At 49.9% G+C, this 15339-nt stretch overlaps 1 protein-coding gene across 1 annotated transcript in view; it reads right to left on the bottom strand.

Annotated features, from left to right (window-relative positions):
* The window catches only part of LOC147124239 (zinc finger protein GLIS3-like), a 53823-nt gene that overhangs the window by 15594 nt on the left and 22890 nt on the right, over nucleotides 1–15339 (bottom strand). The window contains exon 2 of the mRNA XM_085982202.1: nucleotides 13421–13616. Within this exon, the coding sequence (XP_085838328.1) occupies nucleotides 13421–13616 (196 nt within the window). The remainder of the gene's footprint in view (nucleotides 1–13420; nucleotides 13617–15339) is intronic.

Below are 15339 nucleotides of genomic sequence, written 5' to 3'. Positions count from 1 at the left end.
AACATTTCTTTTTGCAGGTACCCAAAAACATCTTTGTGGCTGAAGGCTATCTGGCTGATGCTTTTGGACAGCAACTAGAAGACCCCACAGGGAACGGCCATTACTGTCGTGGCTGATGCAGCAATGGTTGGATTTCCAGCCCCGTTTCCAGGCACAAGGGGAAAACTCATGCCTGGAGTGCCAGGCAAATATCCTGAACCAACAAATTCAGGTAGGTTCAGGCCAGGCCAGGCCAGGTCCATGTGTTTGCCTGATTTACACCCAGCTGGATTGGGGAGGGGGAAGGGGCGAAAATTGGCCCCATTATTTCTGCAGTAAAGACTACATCACAAAAGCTATTTAAGAGAACTAATCAACCACTTGTTCCATTTAATCACTTGCAAATCATTAAAATTTGTCAAAACGAAGCTAAAGATAGCAGTGTGTACTATAACTAACAAAACAATGAAAATTCCATTATTCATGAAGACCTTGAAATTATACTGTTGGATACAAATATATTGTTCAGCTTATGTAAGATATTTATTTGCAACAAAATTATGAAATAACTTTTACATTTACAAGGGGTATGTTGGGCTGGATTTTCCTCCACTACCCCCTCCCAAATTTTGTGGGATAGTGGCGGGAAGGGCAAAACAATGGCCCGATCTTGCATTTCCATACCCCATGCCAGGACCATTGCCAACCACCACATCCCCACCCACCATATATAAATGCGGTTGGAGTGTTGGAGAATTCCTGCATGAGTTCCCTCAGGGCCCAGTCACCTGGCCCATTTCCCTCCCGTATGCCCCTCTTACTGCCTGGTGGAAGGTGTTGGTGGGCCCGGGGTAGAAGAGGCCTCCTCGCTCTCAAATTTGGTTGTAAAGCTTTGATTATTGCAGGCCTCTTCCTTCTCCAGATTTACCTCCGCTTTTAAGGCCCCTCATCACCTGGTGCGGCAGCGGCATACTCACTTCATTTCCCTCTTCGGCTCTGGTGGGCTTGCTCTAGGAAGTGGGAATCCCATTAGGAGCTAGCCCGGAATTGCCAATCGCCCTCGACCAATGAAAGTGGGTCAGGATTGCAATGGAATCAGAGGGGCAGGCAGAAGTTCCACCCCACTGCTACTCCACTCCAATGAGGAAATTCCACTCCATTATTTTAATTACAATTTGTTATAAATTAAATATCTAAAACTTTCATCCAACAGGAATATTCTTTGACTCAGCAGGGAAGTGGTTATGTGTCTATTTTGCTATCATTTAGGTAACTTAGTGGAACAAACGTGTAAAATTGTTATGGTATTTTTCGTATTTGACACTTAAGTATACTTTTAAACAAACTGCCTTTTACAAATGCTGCATGCCAATACTGAATACAGAGCAATTGTAGGAACGTGGGTTCCTAACTAAAAGACTGAGTTCTACTCAGGCGATCAAACAAAACGAACTTTAATGAAACAAACAGGTTTTAACAAGAAACTGTGGAATAACATTGAATGTAGGTCTGCTCTCCTGCAGTCCCGTGGCTGACGTCATGACATCATCACGTTTTCCCGCCAGTGGGGGATCACGTGATGAACAGCGTGACGTCATCACGTTTTAGCCACGCTGTTAAAGTAACCACACTCTGTACAGTTAAACAGCATAAATACAGATACAGACTCAGACTGTAGCTAATATGTTGTTAAAGGAATTATAAACAAACGATCTGAGTCCTTTGGTGGCTCCGCCACATGCGCCCCCCCAGAATTGTCTTTAACAGCAAAAGTGAGACGTCGAGGAGGCCTGACAAGTCTGTCCGAGCGACTTCGGTAACCCTGCAGAGGAAGCTGATGGACGGTGGTCGAGCTGGCGGGCGGTTGTGGTTGAGCTGGCGTGGTGAGTGTGGTCGAGCTGGCGTGGTGAGTGTGGTCGAGCTGGCGGGCAGCTGTGGTTGATCTGGCACGGCGGCTGCGGGCGGTCGGCCACGTTTCGGCGGTTGAGCGATGACGACTGGGCGGTCCAGGTCCAGGTGAGCTGGCTTCAACCGGTCCACCGAAATGTGATCCGGCTTTCCTCCGATGTCGACCGAAAAGGATTTGTCTCCTGATTCGATGACGCGGAAAGGACCAGTGTAAGGGGGCTTGAGCGGATCCCGGTGAGCGTCGTGGCGGATAAATACGTACTCGGCGTTCTTCAGCTCCGCTGGCACGTGGGAGCTCTGTAGGCCGTGATTTGATGTAGGCACCGGAGCGAAGCATCTGGCCGCTTCCTGGTGGCTGACGAGTTGCTGGGAGGCGGACCATGGCTCTGTGGGAGAAGGGAGGAAATCCCCTGGGACTCGGAACGGCTGACCATAAACGAGTTCGGCCGAGGACGATTGCAGGTCTTCTTTGGGCGCCGTACGAAGACCCAAAAGGACCCATGGGAGTCTGTCCACCCATCCCGCACCTTGAAGACTGGCCCGTAGGGCGGCTTTAAGCGACCTGTGGAATCGCTCGCAAAGGCCGTTCGCCTGTGGATGATAGGCGGTGCTGCGATGAAGTTTGGTGCCGAGCCCCTGAGCTACAGCGTTCCAGAGCTCTGAGGAAAATTGTGGCCCACGATCGGAAGAGATATCCGCCAGTACCCCGAAACGAGCAACCCAACAGGAGATGAAAGCTCTAGCGACGTCTGCCGAAGTGGTGGAAACCAAAGGAATTGCCTCTGGCCACCTAGTGGTGCGGTCCACCATGGTGAGGAGATGCGTATAACCATGAGAAGGCAGAAGTGGCCCCACAAGGTCCACATGCACGTGGTCGAAACGACGCTCCGGAACAGCGAACGTAGCCACTGGAGCTTTTACATGATGCTGGACCTTGGCCTTCTGGCAGACCACGCAGGTGTTAGCCCAGTCACGGACATCGAGGTGCATACCCTTCCAGACGAACTTCGCTGACATTAGCCGTTGTGAAGCCTTCATACCAGGGTGCGACAACCCGTGTATGGCATCAAACACCTTCCGGCGCCATGCGATTGGCACGATAGGTCGGGGAACGCCCATGGAGACATCGCAAAGGAGCGTGGTGCCTGCGGCCTGGAAACTGACATCGGTCGCTTGGAAACTAGAGGGGGCGGTTCTGTATGATTGGACCTCTGGGTCCGAGGCCTGATCCGCAGCCATGAGGGCGTAGTCAATCCCCAGGTGAACCGCATGGACCGGCGCGCGGGAGAGGCAATCCGCCACCAGGTTGTCTTTACCAGACACATGTTGAATGTCCGTGGTAAATTCAGAAATAAACGTCAGGTGACGTTGTTGACGAGCGGACCATGGTTCAGCGGTCTTGGCCATGGCGAACGTTAGAGGCTTGTGGTCGACAAAAGCTGTGAAGGGACGTCCTTCTAATAAGGACTGGAAATGGCGAATGGCTAGGAAAAGGGCCAGTAACTCTCGATCGGAGATGCTGTATTTTCTTTCATTTTTCCGTAGTTGACGGCTGAAAAACGCCAGCGGTTGCCACGTGCCGTTCACCCACTGCTCCTGCACTGCGCCGATGGCGTAGTCTGACGTGTCTGTGGTAAGGGCGATGGTGGCACGTGGAAGTGGGTGCGCCAGCATGGTTGCGTTGGCCAAAGCGCCTGGTCCGTCTCGGCCGTCCAGCTGATTAGATCCTTACCGGACTTACCCTTGAGGGCCCCGTACAAAGGCTGCATTAGTTGAGCCACCTTAGGGACGAATCGGTGATAGAAATTGACCATCCCCAGGAACTCTTGCAGGGCCTTGATGGTTGGCGGGCGTGGGAAAGAGGTAACAGCTTCCACCTTCGTCAGTAAGGGGACGGCACCGTCTGATGTTATGCGGTGTCCCAAGAAATCGACCCGCTGCAGGCCGAACTGACACTTGGCCGGGTTGATGATCAAACCGTGCTGGCTGAGGCATGTAAAGAGGGTACGCAAATGGCAGATGTGCTCCTCCTTGCTAGCGCTGGCGATGAGAATGTCATCAAGGTAGACGAAGATGAAGTTTAGGTCTCAGAGCACGGAGTCCATTAAGCGCTGGAAAGCCTGTGCCGCGTTCTTCAAGCCAAACGGCATCCGCAGGAACTCAAAAAGGCCGAAAGGGGTGATGACTGCGGTTTTCGGGACATCTTGCGGGTGCACGGGAACCTGGTGATACCCCTGGACGAGGTCGACTTTAGAAAAGGTAGAATTTCCCGCCAAATGGGCCGAGAAATCCTGAATATGCGGGATCGGGTACCGATCAGGAGTAGTGGCATCGTTCAGGCGTCGGTAGTCACCGCATGGCCGCCAGCCGCCGCCCGGTTTTGGAACAATGTGGAGAGGTGAAGACCAGGGACTATTCGACCGGCGAATAATCCCCAGCCGCTCCATCATGTCGAACTCCGCTTTCGCAGCCGCAAGCTTGCCGGTTCGAGCCTTCTAGCCCGTGCATAAACCGGGGAGCCAGTAGTGGTGATATGATGTTCAACACCATGCTTCGTGGCCGAGGAGGAGAAAGTGGGCCTTGTCAGCTCCGGGAACTCTCCGAGGGGCCGAGTGAAGTCATCCGGAGAAGGGAACGCGCAGGCGATAGAGCGCGCCACGGTGGTACCATGGTGGCACGGAATCGAGTGGAAGGTGGCTGCGTTGATCAACCGGCCGTGCCGGACATCGACGAGGAGGCCGTTGGCACACAGAAAATCCGCCCCTAGGATGGCCTGCGAGACTGTGGCCGTGACGAATTCCCAATGGAAGCGCTGACCACTGAAACAGACTTGGACCCGCCGCTTTCGGAAAGTTCGAATGGCTGCGCCATTAGCCGCCACGAGGGAAAAACCATGGTTCCCAGCTTGCATATCGAGATTCGACACAGGTAGGATGCTACACTGCGCCCCGGTGTCACAAAGGAAACGTCGACCCGATAGGGAATCGGTGATGTAAAGAAGTTTCCCCGTAGATCCGATGGCCATCGCAGCCACGGAGCGCCCGTTAGACCCGGTCCTCCTTCGCCAGGAACGCCGTAGGAGCTTTGTTTTTTTGGGGGGCGAAAAACTGCAGGGAGAGCGGCAGCGTCGTGCTTTCGCGCCAAAACGGGTGTGGTAGGAGCACCAGCCCACTGCAAAAGGAGTTGGAGCCGCGTCTGTGGGGGATGGGCGCCTCGTGGCCGTGCAGCACTGCTGGGTTACTGTGAAAATCTTATCTGCTTCGGCAGCAAGCTCGGCACAGTCTGTAATCTCGGATCTGGCTAGGGCAGCCTGCACCTGCTCTAGCAGTTGGCAGAGGAATAGCTCCCGGAAGAGGAAGCATTCCGGTTCGGCACCTAAGAGCGTGAGCATTTGGCTCATGAGCTCGGACGGTTTGGAATCCCCGAGGCCGGGCATAGCGAGGAGCCGGCGAGCGCGTTCTGACTTTGAGAGCCCGAAGACCTGTAGCAACCGCGCCTTTAACGTATCATACTTGCTGTCAGTAGGAGGACTACCGAGGAGGCTGACGATCCGCGAGGCAGTGGCGCTATCGAGGGCGGAGACCATGTAGTAATAACGGGTCTGATCCGCGACGATGTTCCGGATGGCGAACTGGGCTTCAGCCTGGATAAACCACGCGGCTGGTTGTTGCTCCAGAACTGTGGCAGTTTCAGAGTCACGGTGTTCGTGTCCATGCTGAAGATCTTCCGCGAAAACCGTTCACGAAAGTCGGGGTCACCAATGTAGGAACGTGGGTTCCTAACTAAAAGACTGAGTTCTACTCAGGCGATCAAACAAAATGAACTTTAATGAAACAAACAGGTTTTAACAAGAAACTGCGGAACAACATCGAATGTAGGTCTGCTCTCTTCGGAGGCTCCACGAGGACTGCCCCTGCAGTCCCGTGGCTGATGTCATGACGTCATCACGTTTTTCCCGCCAGTGGGGGATCACGTGATGAATGGTGTGACGTCATCACGTTTTAGCCGCGCTGTTAAAGTAACCACACTCTGTACAGTTAAACAGCATAAATACAGATACAGACTCAGACTGTAGCTAACATGTTGTTAAAGGAATTATATACAAACGATCTGAGTCCTTTGGTGGCTCCGCCACACAATAATATATATACTGCATGTGAAGTATTCTAAGAAGGGAATTCACATTTTGTTCCTGTGTCTTTGTTGCTATTGGCTGAAGACCCCACTAATTTCTTAAGGGCCACCAATAATTGTCATCATTTTCACTGCAGTACAATGAGTACTTGGGCAAGGGAGGAGAGAAAAGAAATGTAATGGTCCATGGACTCATGCACAAGGTGCAGCAGTCTTCTGGGAGGGGAAGTAAGGCCAAAGAGTACATTTTGTACTCTCTGAAAAAGATAACAGTTATGAATGGCCCCCTTATTCTCTGTGATTTTCAAAGGATGAATCAACTGAGAATTCTAACCATAAATGAACTCAAGTAACTGAAAAATACTGTACTTCACAGTAATGGATCTGCTGAATCTTTGAATAACTCATTAAAGTAGATTGGCAGGAACTGTAAAAACCACCTAGTCTGCATTGTCTAAGGTGCTGTGTGAACCTAATGGCTCAAATTTATGGTTTAATAAAGGGGCCAATTTGATCCAAAAAATGTATAATAAACCTTATTAGGATTTTATATTGAGATCTATTTTGCAGTTTCTGCTTCTGTTTTGGGTGTGACAGAAGTAGTCTCACACCAGTTGGGCTTCACACTGACAGCACTATAACTGCAATCAATACCAAGTGAGCCTTTTAAAATCAAGTGACATTCATCTCTCTTCGGTGACTTTAAAAATTTCGCCAACATTTGGTTGCAGTTAGGAGAACACTGCAGTTGTCTCTAAGTAGGCAAGAGAACTCTTCTGACTTGTGAATGCTGTGGAGCCAGGAGTATAACTCAAACGGCTCTTAAATCAAGGGCATCACTTTCAAATGATACCTGCAATATAACTGGGAACAAGTAATATATGATGGCTTTGAATGCAGATTTAAACAGTAGGGTAAATTTTACGTAAGTCAGCAGAATAACAGCAAATGATAAGTGTAAAGTACTGTTCATAGGAAGGGAAAATAAGTGACACATGTACTCCATGAATGGTGTTAAAATAACTAAGGGTGAAATTGAGAGGGACGCAGGAGTCTTAATGGAGCTAATATTCAACATGTATTGTGGACCACCCTCGGTTCTACCTTTTTCCAGGCTCAGAGCCTGGGGCACACGTTTTCCGTCAGCAGCTTGTCAGCTGTATGTTAATGAAATGCTGCCCTCAAAATGGACCGGGCCTCCTGCTCTATTAGGCACTATTGGGCAGCTGGTCAGCCAAAAATCGAATGGAAGGAAATTCAATCCCAGTAGTCTCCCTTGTTACATGTCACCTCCAACCATTTCATCTTCCTCTCCTCCTCTACCCACGTCTACCAAGGCCTCAGACTGCCTCTCCTGCTGCATAATTGCACCTCTCTGCAGGGTGAAATTTTGCAATATAAACTGATGCAGATAATTTTCAACATCTTGTCAGGGCTATATAGCAGCATTCCCCTGATTATTCCAAACAAAAGAATGTCTACTTCAGCATATTCCCCCAGAATTTGGCTGGAGGAATGAGTTTATTGTATCAGTATCTTTTCAGGGTTTTTCAACAGGGCATTTGCTAAGTATGTCCTTGGTCCTCTAACAACCAGTCATCCAGTATGTCTGCTCCCTCAAATAATGGTGACGTGATGAACTGGTGTAAAATGAAGATTCTGTGGCTGTGGCCAGGTTATAGCTCATTTACTTGCATCATTCTGTTCCAACAACATTTACTAGAATAAAAACCTCTACTAGTCATAATATGCCATGGATTGTTGCTAGGTGCCCCAGTGACCTCATGTGCACCGTTAATAAGGTTCTGACTTTTGGACAGCTATACCATATCATGCTGTTGCCTCCTTTCCTTGAGGAAATTGATTAGGTATTTCCTTGGCAAACAAAAGTCTGTCACTTGTTTTATGCACTGCTGGAGTGAAGACCAACTGATGTGGCAAATGTTACTGGTATTGGCTTGGAAGGATTTAGTCATATAAAAAAATAATACTGTGGTAACCTTCACAGCTTCAGATAGGGCTGTCAATGTGGTCAAATTTGTCAGCAGGTCAGGCTTGAGGAGAGGGTATAACTTAGTGACAGCTCCCTACTGAGGTTTAAGCAGTGAGGACACGTCTCTTTAGACATTCCCAAGTAGGTGTGCCTAGGTCTGAAGACTCGGCTCATGGGATGAGGATGAATGGGCACAAGGCACCTCAAGACTCTGCACTTGTATTTGCATCAATTCTTCCTTTTCTGAATCCAGCATTGACATTGGAACACCCAGTCGCATTTGATGCGCCTCAATAACTTCAAGGCTCAAAGTTAACTGGATAAAACAAGGCTTTTATTAGCAAAGAAAGATGGCTGTGTCTTCACCTAGCTTCACCTAGCATTCTGCTGCAAGACAAGCCTGGGCTTGTTTTAAGTAGGGCCAGGTATGGGCGGAGCCGACACACCCAATGGGGAGAAAGGGGGCGGTGCACTATATACAATACAAGGTAAAACACAGGAGCAGGCAATACAATATATGTAGTTAAATACAGAGTCTGATGAATGACATATTTCATCACATTCACCCCTTCTACAGATTTAGTCTGTCCGGGGGTGTGATAGTCCTCTGTGACCGACGTAACGGTTGCGGTGCCGTGGGTGCCGGCTGGGTGTCCCGGATGACCTCCTGGGTCTCTGCCGGGGGCGCCACCGGGGTTGTTGAAGGAGTAGGTGGTGGGGGTACCATTGGCTGGTGTTCTTCCGGGGGTGATGAAAGAATAGTGGGTGGAGTGGGTGGAGTGGGTGGGTAATAGTTGTTGTGGTTGTTGTCGTTGTTGTAGTCGTTGTCGTTGTTGCTGTTGTTACCGGCTGGGGCGAGGTCTTTTATGGACACAGTGTCCTCCCGTCCGTCGGAGTGCCGGACATACGCATATTGTGGGTTGGCGTGGAGCAGGTGCACTGGCTCCACGAGAGGGTCCATCTTGTGGCCCCTCACATGCTTCCGCAAACGTACCAGACCTGGGGTGGAGAGCCATGACGGTATGGATACGCCTGAGGTGGATTTCCGGGGAAACACAAACATTAGCTCATGAGGCGTGGCATTAGTGGCGGTACACAATAGTGACCGTATTGAGTGGAGCACATCTGGGAGGACTTCCTGCCAGCGGGAGATAGGGAGGCCCTTGGTCCTTAGAGTTAGGGTGACTGCCCTCCATACTGTCCCGTTCTCTCGCTCCACCTGACCGTTACCCCGGGGGTTGTAGCTGGTAGTACGGCTCGTGGCAATCCCCTTGGACAGCATGTACTGGCGTAGCTCTTCACTCATGAAGGACGCCCCCCTATCCGTGTGGATATAGCTTGGCATACCGAACAGGTAGAACAGGCTGTTGAGGCATTTAATGACCGTGGCGCTGGTCATGTCTGGGCAGGGGAAGGCGAATGGGAAACGGGAGTATTCGTCCACAATGTTCAGGAAGTAAACATTGCGGTCGACGGATGGGAGGGGGCCCTTGAAATCTAAGCTAAGCCGCTCAAAGGGCTGTGTAGCTTTGATTAGGTGGGCTCTATCAGGGCGGTAGAACCGAGGCTTGCACTCAGCGCAAGTGCGGCAGTTCCTGGTCAGAGACCGAACTTCCTCAATCGAGTAGGGTAAGTTGCGGGACTTTATGAAGTGGAACAACCGTGTGACCCCTGGGTGGCAGAGGTCGTTGTGGAGGGTCTGTAGCCGATCCCCGGTGGCGCTGGCACACATCCCTCGTGAGAGGGCGTCGGGGGATTCGTTAAGGGCCCCCGGCCGGTATATGATGTCGTACTCGAAGGTGGAGAGCTCGATCCGCCACCTAAGAATCTTATCATTTTTAATCTTCCCCCTCTGTTTATTATTGAACATAAACGCTACCGACCGCTGGTCGGTAAGTAGGGTGAAGCGTTTGCTGGCTAGGTAGTGCCGCCAGTGGTGCACTGCCTCCACGATGGCTTGGGCCTCCTTTTCCACGGAGGAGTGTCTGATCTTGGGCCCCTGGAGGGTCCTCGAGAAGAAAGCTACAGGCCGCCCCGCCTGGTTGAGGGTGGCCGCCAAGGCAAAGTCAGACGCATCACTTTCCACTTGAAAGGGAGTGTTCTCGTCCACTGCCTGTAGCGTGGCCCGCTCAATATCCTGCTTAATGCTTTTGAAGGCAGCATGGGCCTCAGCAGAGAGCGGGAAAGAGGATGCTTTCAAGAGGGGGCGGGCTTTATCGGAGTAGTTAGGGACCCATTGGGCATAATACGAGAATAACCCCAGGCACCTTTTCAGGGCTTTGGGAGTGTTGGGCAGGGGCAGCTCCCGTAGGGGGCGCAATCGGTCGGGGTCTGGTCCGATTTCCCCATTCTCCACCACGCTGCCTAGTATGCAGAGGCGCGTGGTGTTGAAAACGCACTTGTCCTCGTTGTAAGTGAGGTTGAGTTTTTGTGCGGTTTTCAGAAACCTCGCGAGGTTTGAGTCGTGGTCCTGTTGGTTGTGGCCGCAGATGGCGACGTTGTCGAGATAGGGGAAGGTTGCCTGCAAGTGGTGGTCATCGACCATGCGGTCCATCTCCCTCTGAAAGACCGAGACCCCATTCGTCACCCCAAAGGGGACTCTGAGGAACTGGTAGAGGCGTCCGTTTGCCTCGAAGGCGGTGTACGAACGGTCCTCTGGTCTGATAGGGAGCTGGTGGTACGCTGACTTGAGGTCGATAGTGGAGAACACCCGATATTGGGCAATTTGGTTCACCATCTCAGATATGCGGGGTAGCGGGTAGGCGTCTAGTTGGGTATAGATGTTGATTGTTTGACTATAGTCAATCACCATCCGCTTCTTCTCGCTACCCCTCACCACCACCACTTGGGCGCGCCACGGGCTGTTGCTGCGTTCAATAATGCGCTCCCTCAGGAGCCTGTCTACCTCGGTCGCGATAAACCGCCTGTCCTCCCAGCTGTACCTCCTGCTTTTGGTCGCTATTGGCCGGCAGTTAGGGGTAAGGTTCGCGAATAGCGAAGGCGGCTTTACCTTCAGGGTAGCCAGACCGCACACTGTGAGGGGCGGCTGGGTCCCACCGAAATTGAGCATGATGCTTTGGTGGTGGCACTGAAAATCCAGGCCCAAGATCACGCTCACACATAAATCCCTCATAATTAACAGTTTAAAATGATTATATACAGTGCCTTTAACGGACAATCGTACCGCGCAGTAACCCGCAATAGTCGATATCTGGGTTTTGTCGGCCATAGAGATCGTGCCCTGAGTAGGGACTATAGTTAGAGAGAGTCGTTGTACCAGACCAGGGTGAATGAAGCTCTCCGTGCTCCCGCTGTCAATTAAACATTTAACCTTGCACCCATTTACCTCGATGTCCACCATCGATTTGGATAGTGGGTGCGGTCTGGACTGGTCCACTGTGATCGACGCCAATGTAGGGCCCTGATCGGGACAAGATGGTGGGCCACACGAGGCCGGGTAAGATGGCATCCACGATGTCTGCTCGCGAGATGGCGGACCCCACGAGGTCGGACAAGATGGAGTCCAAGGTGGCCGCTCCCACGGCGCGCACGCGGCGGTGGCGGGTTTGCCTGCGGGGTTCCCTCTGCACATCTTCCCAAAGTGCCCCTTCTTACCGCACTTACAGCAGGTGGTGCCTTTCGCCGGGCACAGGTTCCTGGTGTGCTTCGGCTGCCCGCAGAAGTAGCATTTGGGGCCCCGATGCGTCGCGGCGGTCGTAGGGCTTCTGGGGGGAGAGCAGGGCCGCGACGGTGTTGGGCTACCGGGCGGTGAAGCAGAGGCGGCGTGTGCCGCGCGGCCTGAAGAGTAGGAGTCAGAGTTCTTCTGAGCCACATCCAGCGATCGCGCTGTGTCCACAGCCTGTGTCAGATCTAGGCCCGTTTTCTCTAGCAGTCTCTGCCGGATGTAATTAGAGCTAAGGCCTGCGATAAAGGCATCCCGAATAAGCTCGTCTGTGTATACCGTGGCTTTCACGTCTTTGCATTTGCAGTCTTTGCCAAGCACTTTTAGGGTGACTAGAAAGTCCTCTAGCGACTCTCCGGGTCGCTGTGTGCAGGTAGCAAGCAGATGCCTGGCGTACACCTCATTGGTAGGCCACTGATAGTGGGCCTTTAGAGTGTTGCAGGCATCCAGGTAGGTGGCGGCGTCTTAGATGAGTAGAAAAACCCGGTGGCTTACCCGATTCTGCAGGATCCCGAGTTTCACATCTCCGGTGGCTTTAGAGGCTGTGACGGCTTCGGAGTTGGCCATAAAAAATTCCAAGCACTGGAACCAGTGTCCAAACCGTGCCGATGCATCCGAAGCATGCGGGTCCAAATCCAAGCGTTCCGGTTTCAAAAGTTGATCCATCGTTGAAAGTTTGCTAATAAAATTGATGCGCCTCAATAACTTCAAGGCTCAAAGTTAACTGGATAAAACAAGGCTTTTATTAGCAAAGAAAGATGCCTGTGGCTTCACCTAGCATTCTGCTGTTCTGCTGCAAGACAAGCCTGGGCTTGTCTTAAGTAGGGCCAGGTATGGGCGGAGCCGACACACCCAATGGGGAGAAAGGGGGCGGTGCACTATATACAATACAAGGTAAAACACAGGAGCAGGCAATACAATATATGCAGTTAAATACAGAGTCTGATGAATGACATATTTCATCACAGCATTCCTATGCTGAACACTGGTTGCTGCGAATGAAGCAACTGCTACCAGCAACGGTGCTGTGGGAAAAGGGTTATGTAAAAAGAGCCTTGCTGCAAACACCAGCAAATAATGCACGGAAGATTATGCAGATACAGCTATGTGAAAACTAAAAAAACACTTTAAATGCATTACTAAACTGCCACTCACACCTTTTAAGCATCAAAATCCTAAATCAAAACCCAAAATAGTAAATCCCAGCAACACCCATTTTAGATGAGTGAGCAGTACTGAAAGAGTGAATTGATGAAAAAGATAATTGATTTTGGTATGGGGCCAATTTACATAGGATTGCCCCAAATTAGGAAGGGCTAAATGATGCTCCCCATGTTTGGGCATGTGAAACATTTGCAGCTGATTAAATTTGTGCCTTACGAACCAGATATTCAGGCGTTTTGAAGAAGGGTTTCGACCCGAAACGTCAACTCAAATTTCTCTCCACGGATGTTGCCTGACCTGCTGAGTTTTTCCAGCATTTTCTGTTGTTATTTCAGGCGTACTAGCCTGATTTAGTAAGATACACCCTAGAATGCGGGTATATAAAATGCAGCAATTTCATATCTTCTTGTTTTGGTCAGTCAATGGTATCAATCCACCTTTCTGAATCCATGCTTCTTATTTGAAACTTTATAAATACTAGAGATCTTATAATGGTTCAGGATTAGAATCTAAAGATCAACTAAGTCAACAAATTAAGAAAAGCAAGAACATTACAAGACCTTGTATCTGAAGCAGGAATGTTTAGATTTGGGTGCATCTGACGATATATGGTCCGATTGAGGTGGTTGCCGTGGACATATGCCTGGTTTGACAGAAGCCCTGTTCGCTGGACCATCATGGGACTGCTTGTAACCACTAGATTGTTGCTGGTTCCTTTCCCAATTGCTTTGCATTGTGGTCCAAACCCAGGGATCCCTGAAGTATACACAAAAATAAATGTTAGGCTTGCACAGCACTTTCAACAAAAATGTCAAAATATTATAGAGTCATTCGCAACACCATTGTGCATGGGTAAACCAAAAACATCTAGTATATCCTAAATAATGACATGTTTTCAGTAGCTTAATCATGGGTCAGTCCTGCGATAACTTGCTCTAAAAAGTTTGCTTCAGAGCCGTCAACATAGCTGCTGGAAAATTCAGGCACGTGTTGTATCTGCTATCCTGCAAACTACACTGATGGGAGTTTTTCTCTCAAACTTTAAATTAACTTTTAATGAAGCTTGCAATTTTTAGCTGTGGCAGACATAATTAGTAATTATGCTTATTATGCTCAGTAATTATACGTCACTGCTCTACTGACCGTGACACTGTGTACCTGTGTTTACAAACCTGTAAAAGCTGTGTGTAAATGAATTACCATCAGGTCGATGCTGCCCATTGCTTTTTGAAACTATGTTCTTTGTTATACGAATATCTGTTTATCCAAATAACAATAATAATTCACTGTATCTGTATGATTGTACAATTGTGCGAGAGCAGTGCTCTAAATTGCTTTCTGATTTGTCTGGTTTAACCAATTGTTATTAGTGGTCACATGGATCAATTAGATCCGCCCGTTACCATTTATAAACTAAAACTAAAAAAAAATGTTAGCCATTTAGAACAAAATAATCTTAAATATTTAAAATTAATGTTCTAACTGAAATTTTAACTAAGTTCAAGAACTGGCCTCAGACAGGACTAAGGCTCGGCCTCCTCCTGAGGTCCCCACCATCACAGAAGCCAGTCTTCAGCCAATTCGATTCACTCCACGTGATATCAAGAAACGGCTGAGCGCACTGGTTACAGCAAAGGCTATGGGCCGTGACAACATCCCGGCGATCGTGCTGAAGACTTGTGCTCCAGAACTAGCCACGCCTCTAGTCAAGCTGTTCCAGTACAGCTACAACACTGGCATCTATCCGGTAATGTGGAAAACTGCCCAGGTATGTCCTGTCCACAAAAAAGCAGGGCAAATCCAACCCGGCCAATTACCACCCCATCGGTCTACTCTCAATCATCAGCAAAGTGATGGAAGGTGTCATCGACAGTGCTGTCAAGCGGCACTTACTCACCCAATAGCCTGTTCACTGATGCCCAGTTTTGGGCTCCACCAAGACCACTCTCCCGACCTCATTACAGCCTTGGTCCAAACATGGACAAAGGAGCTGAATTCCAGACGTGAGGTGACAGTGACTGCCCTAGACATCAAGGCAGCAGGCGCATGGGAACACCACCACCTCCAAGTTCCCCTTCAAGTCACACATCATCCTGACTTAGAAGTATATCGCCGATCCTTCATCATCGCTGGGTCAAAATCCTGGAACTCCCTATCTAACAGCACCGTGGGAGTACCTTCACCACACAGACTGCAGTGGTTCAAGAAGGCAACTTACCGCCACCTTCTCAAGGGCAACTAGGGATGGGCATTGAATGCTGGCGTTGCCAGCGACGCCCTGATCCAATAAACAAATTTAAAATTTTTTTGACCAAGTGTGGCATCAAGGAGCCCTAATAAAACTGAAGCCAATGGGAATCGGAGGGAAAACTCTCCACTGGCTGGAGTCATACCTAGCACAAAGGAAGATGTTTGTGGTGATTGAAGGTCAATCATCACAGCTCCAGGGCATCGCTGCAGGAGTTCCTCAGGGCACTGT

Source organism: Somniosus microcephalus, chromosome 1, assembly GCF_052327205.1.
Source record: "Somniosus microcephalus isolate GS21.2 chromosome 1, FLI_Smic_1.0, whole genome shotgun sequence".
Lineage (NCBI taxonomy): Eukaryota > Metazoa > Chordata > Chondrichthyes > Squaliformes > Somniosidae > Somniosus > Somniosus microcephalus.
The sequence above is the reverse complement of the archived record's forward strand: the minus strand, read 5'-3'. Positions and strand labels throughout refer to the sequence as shown.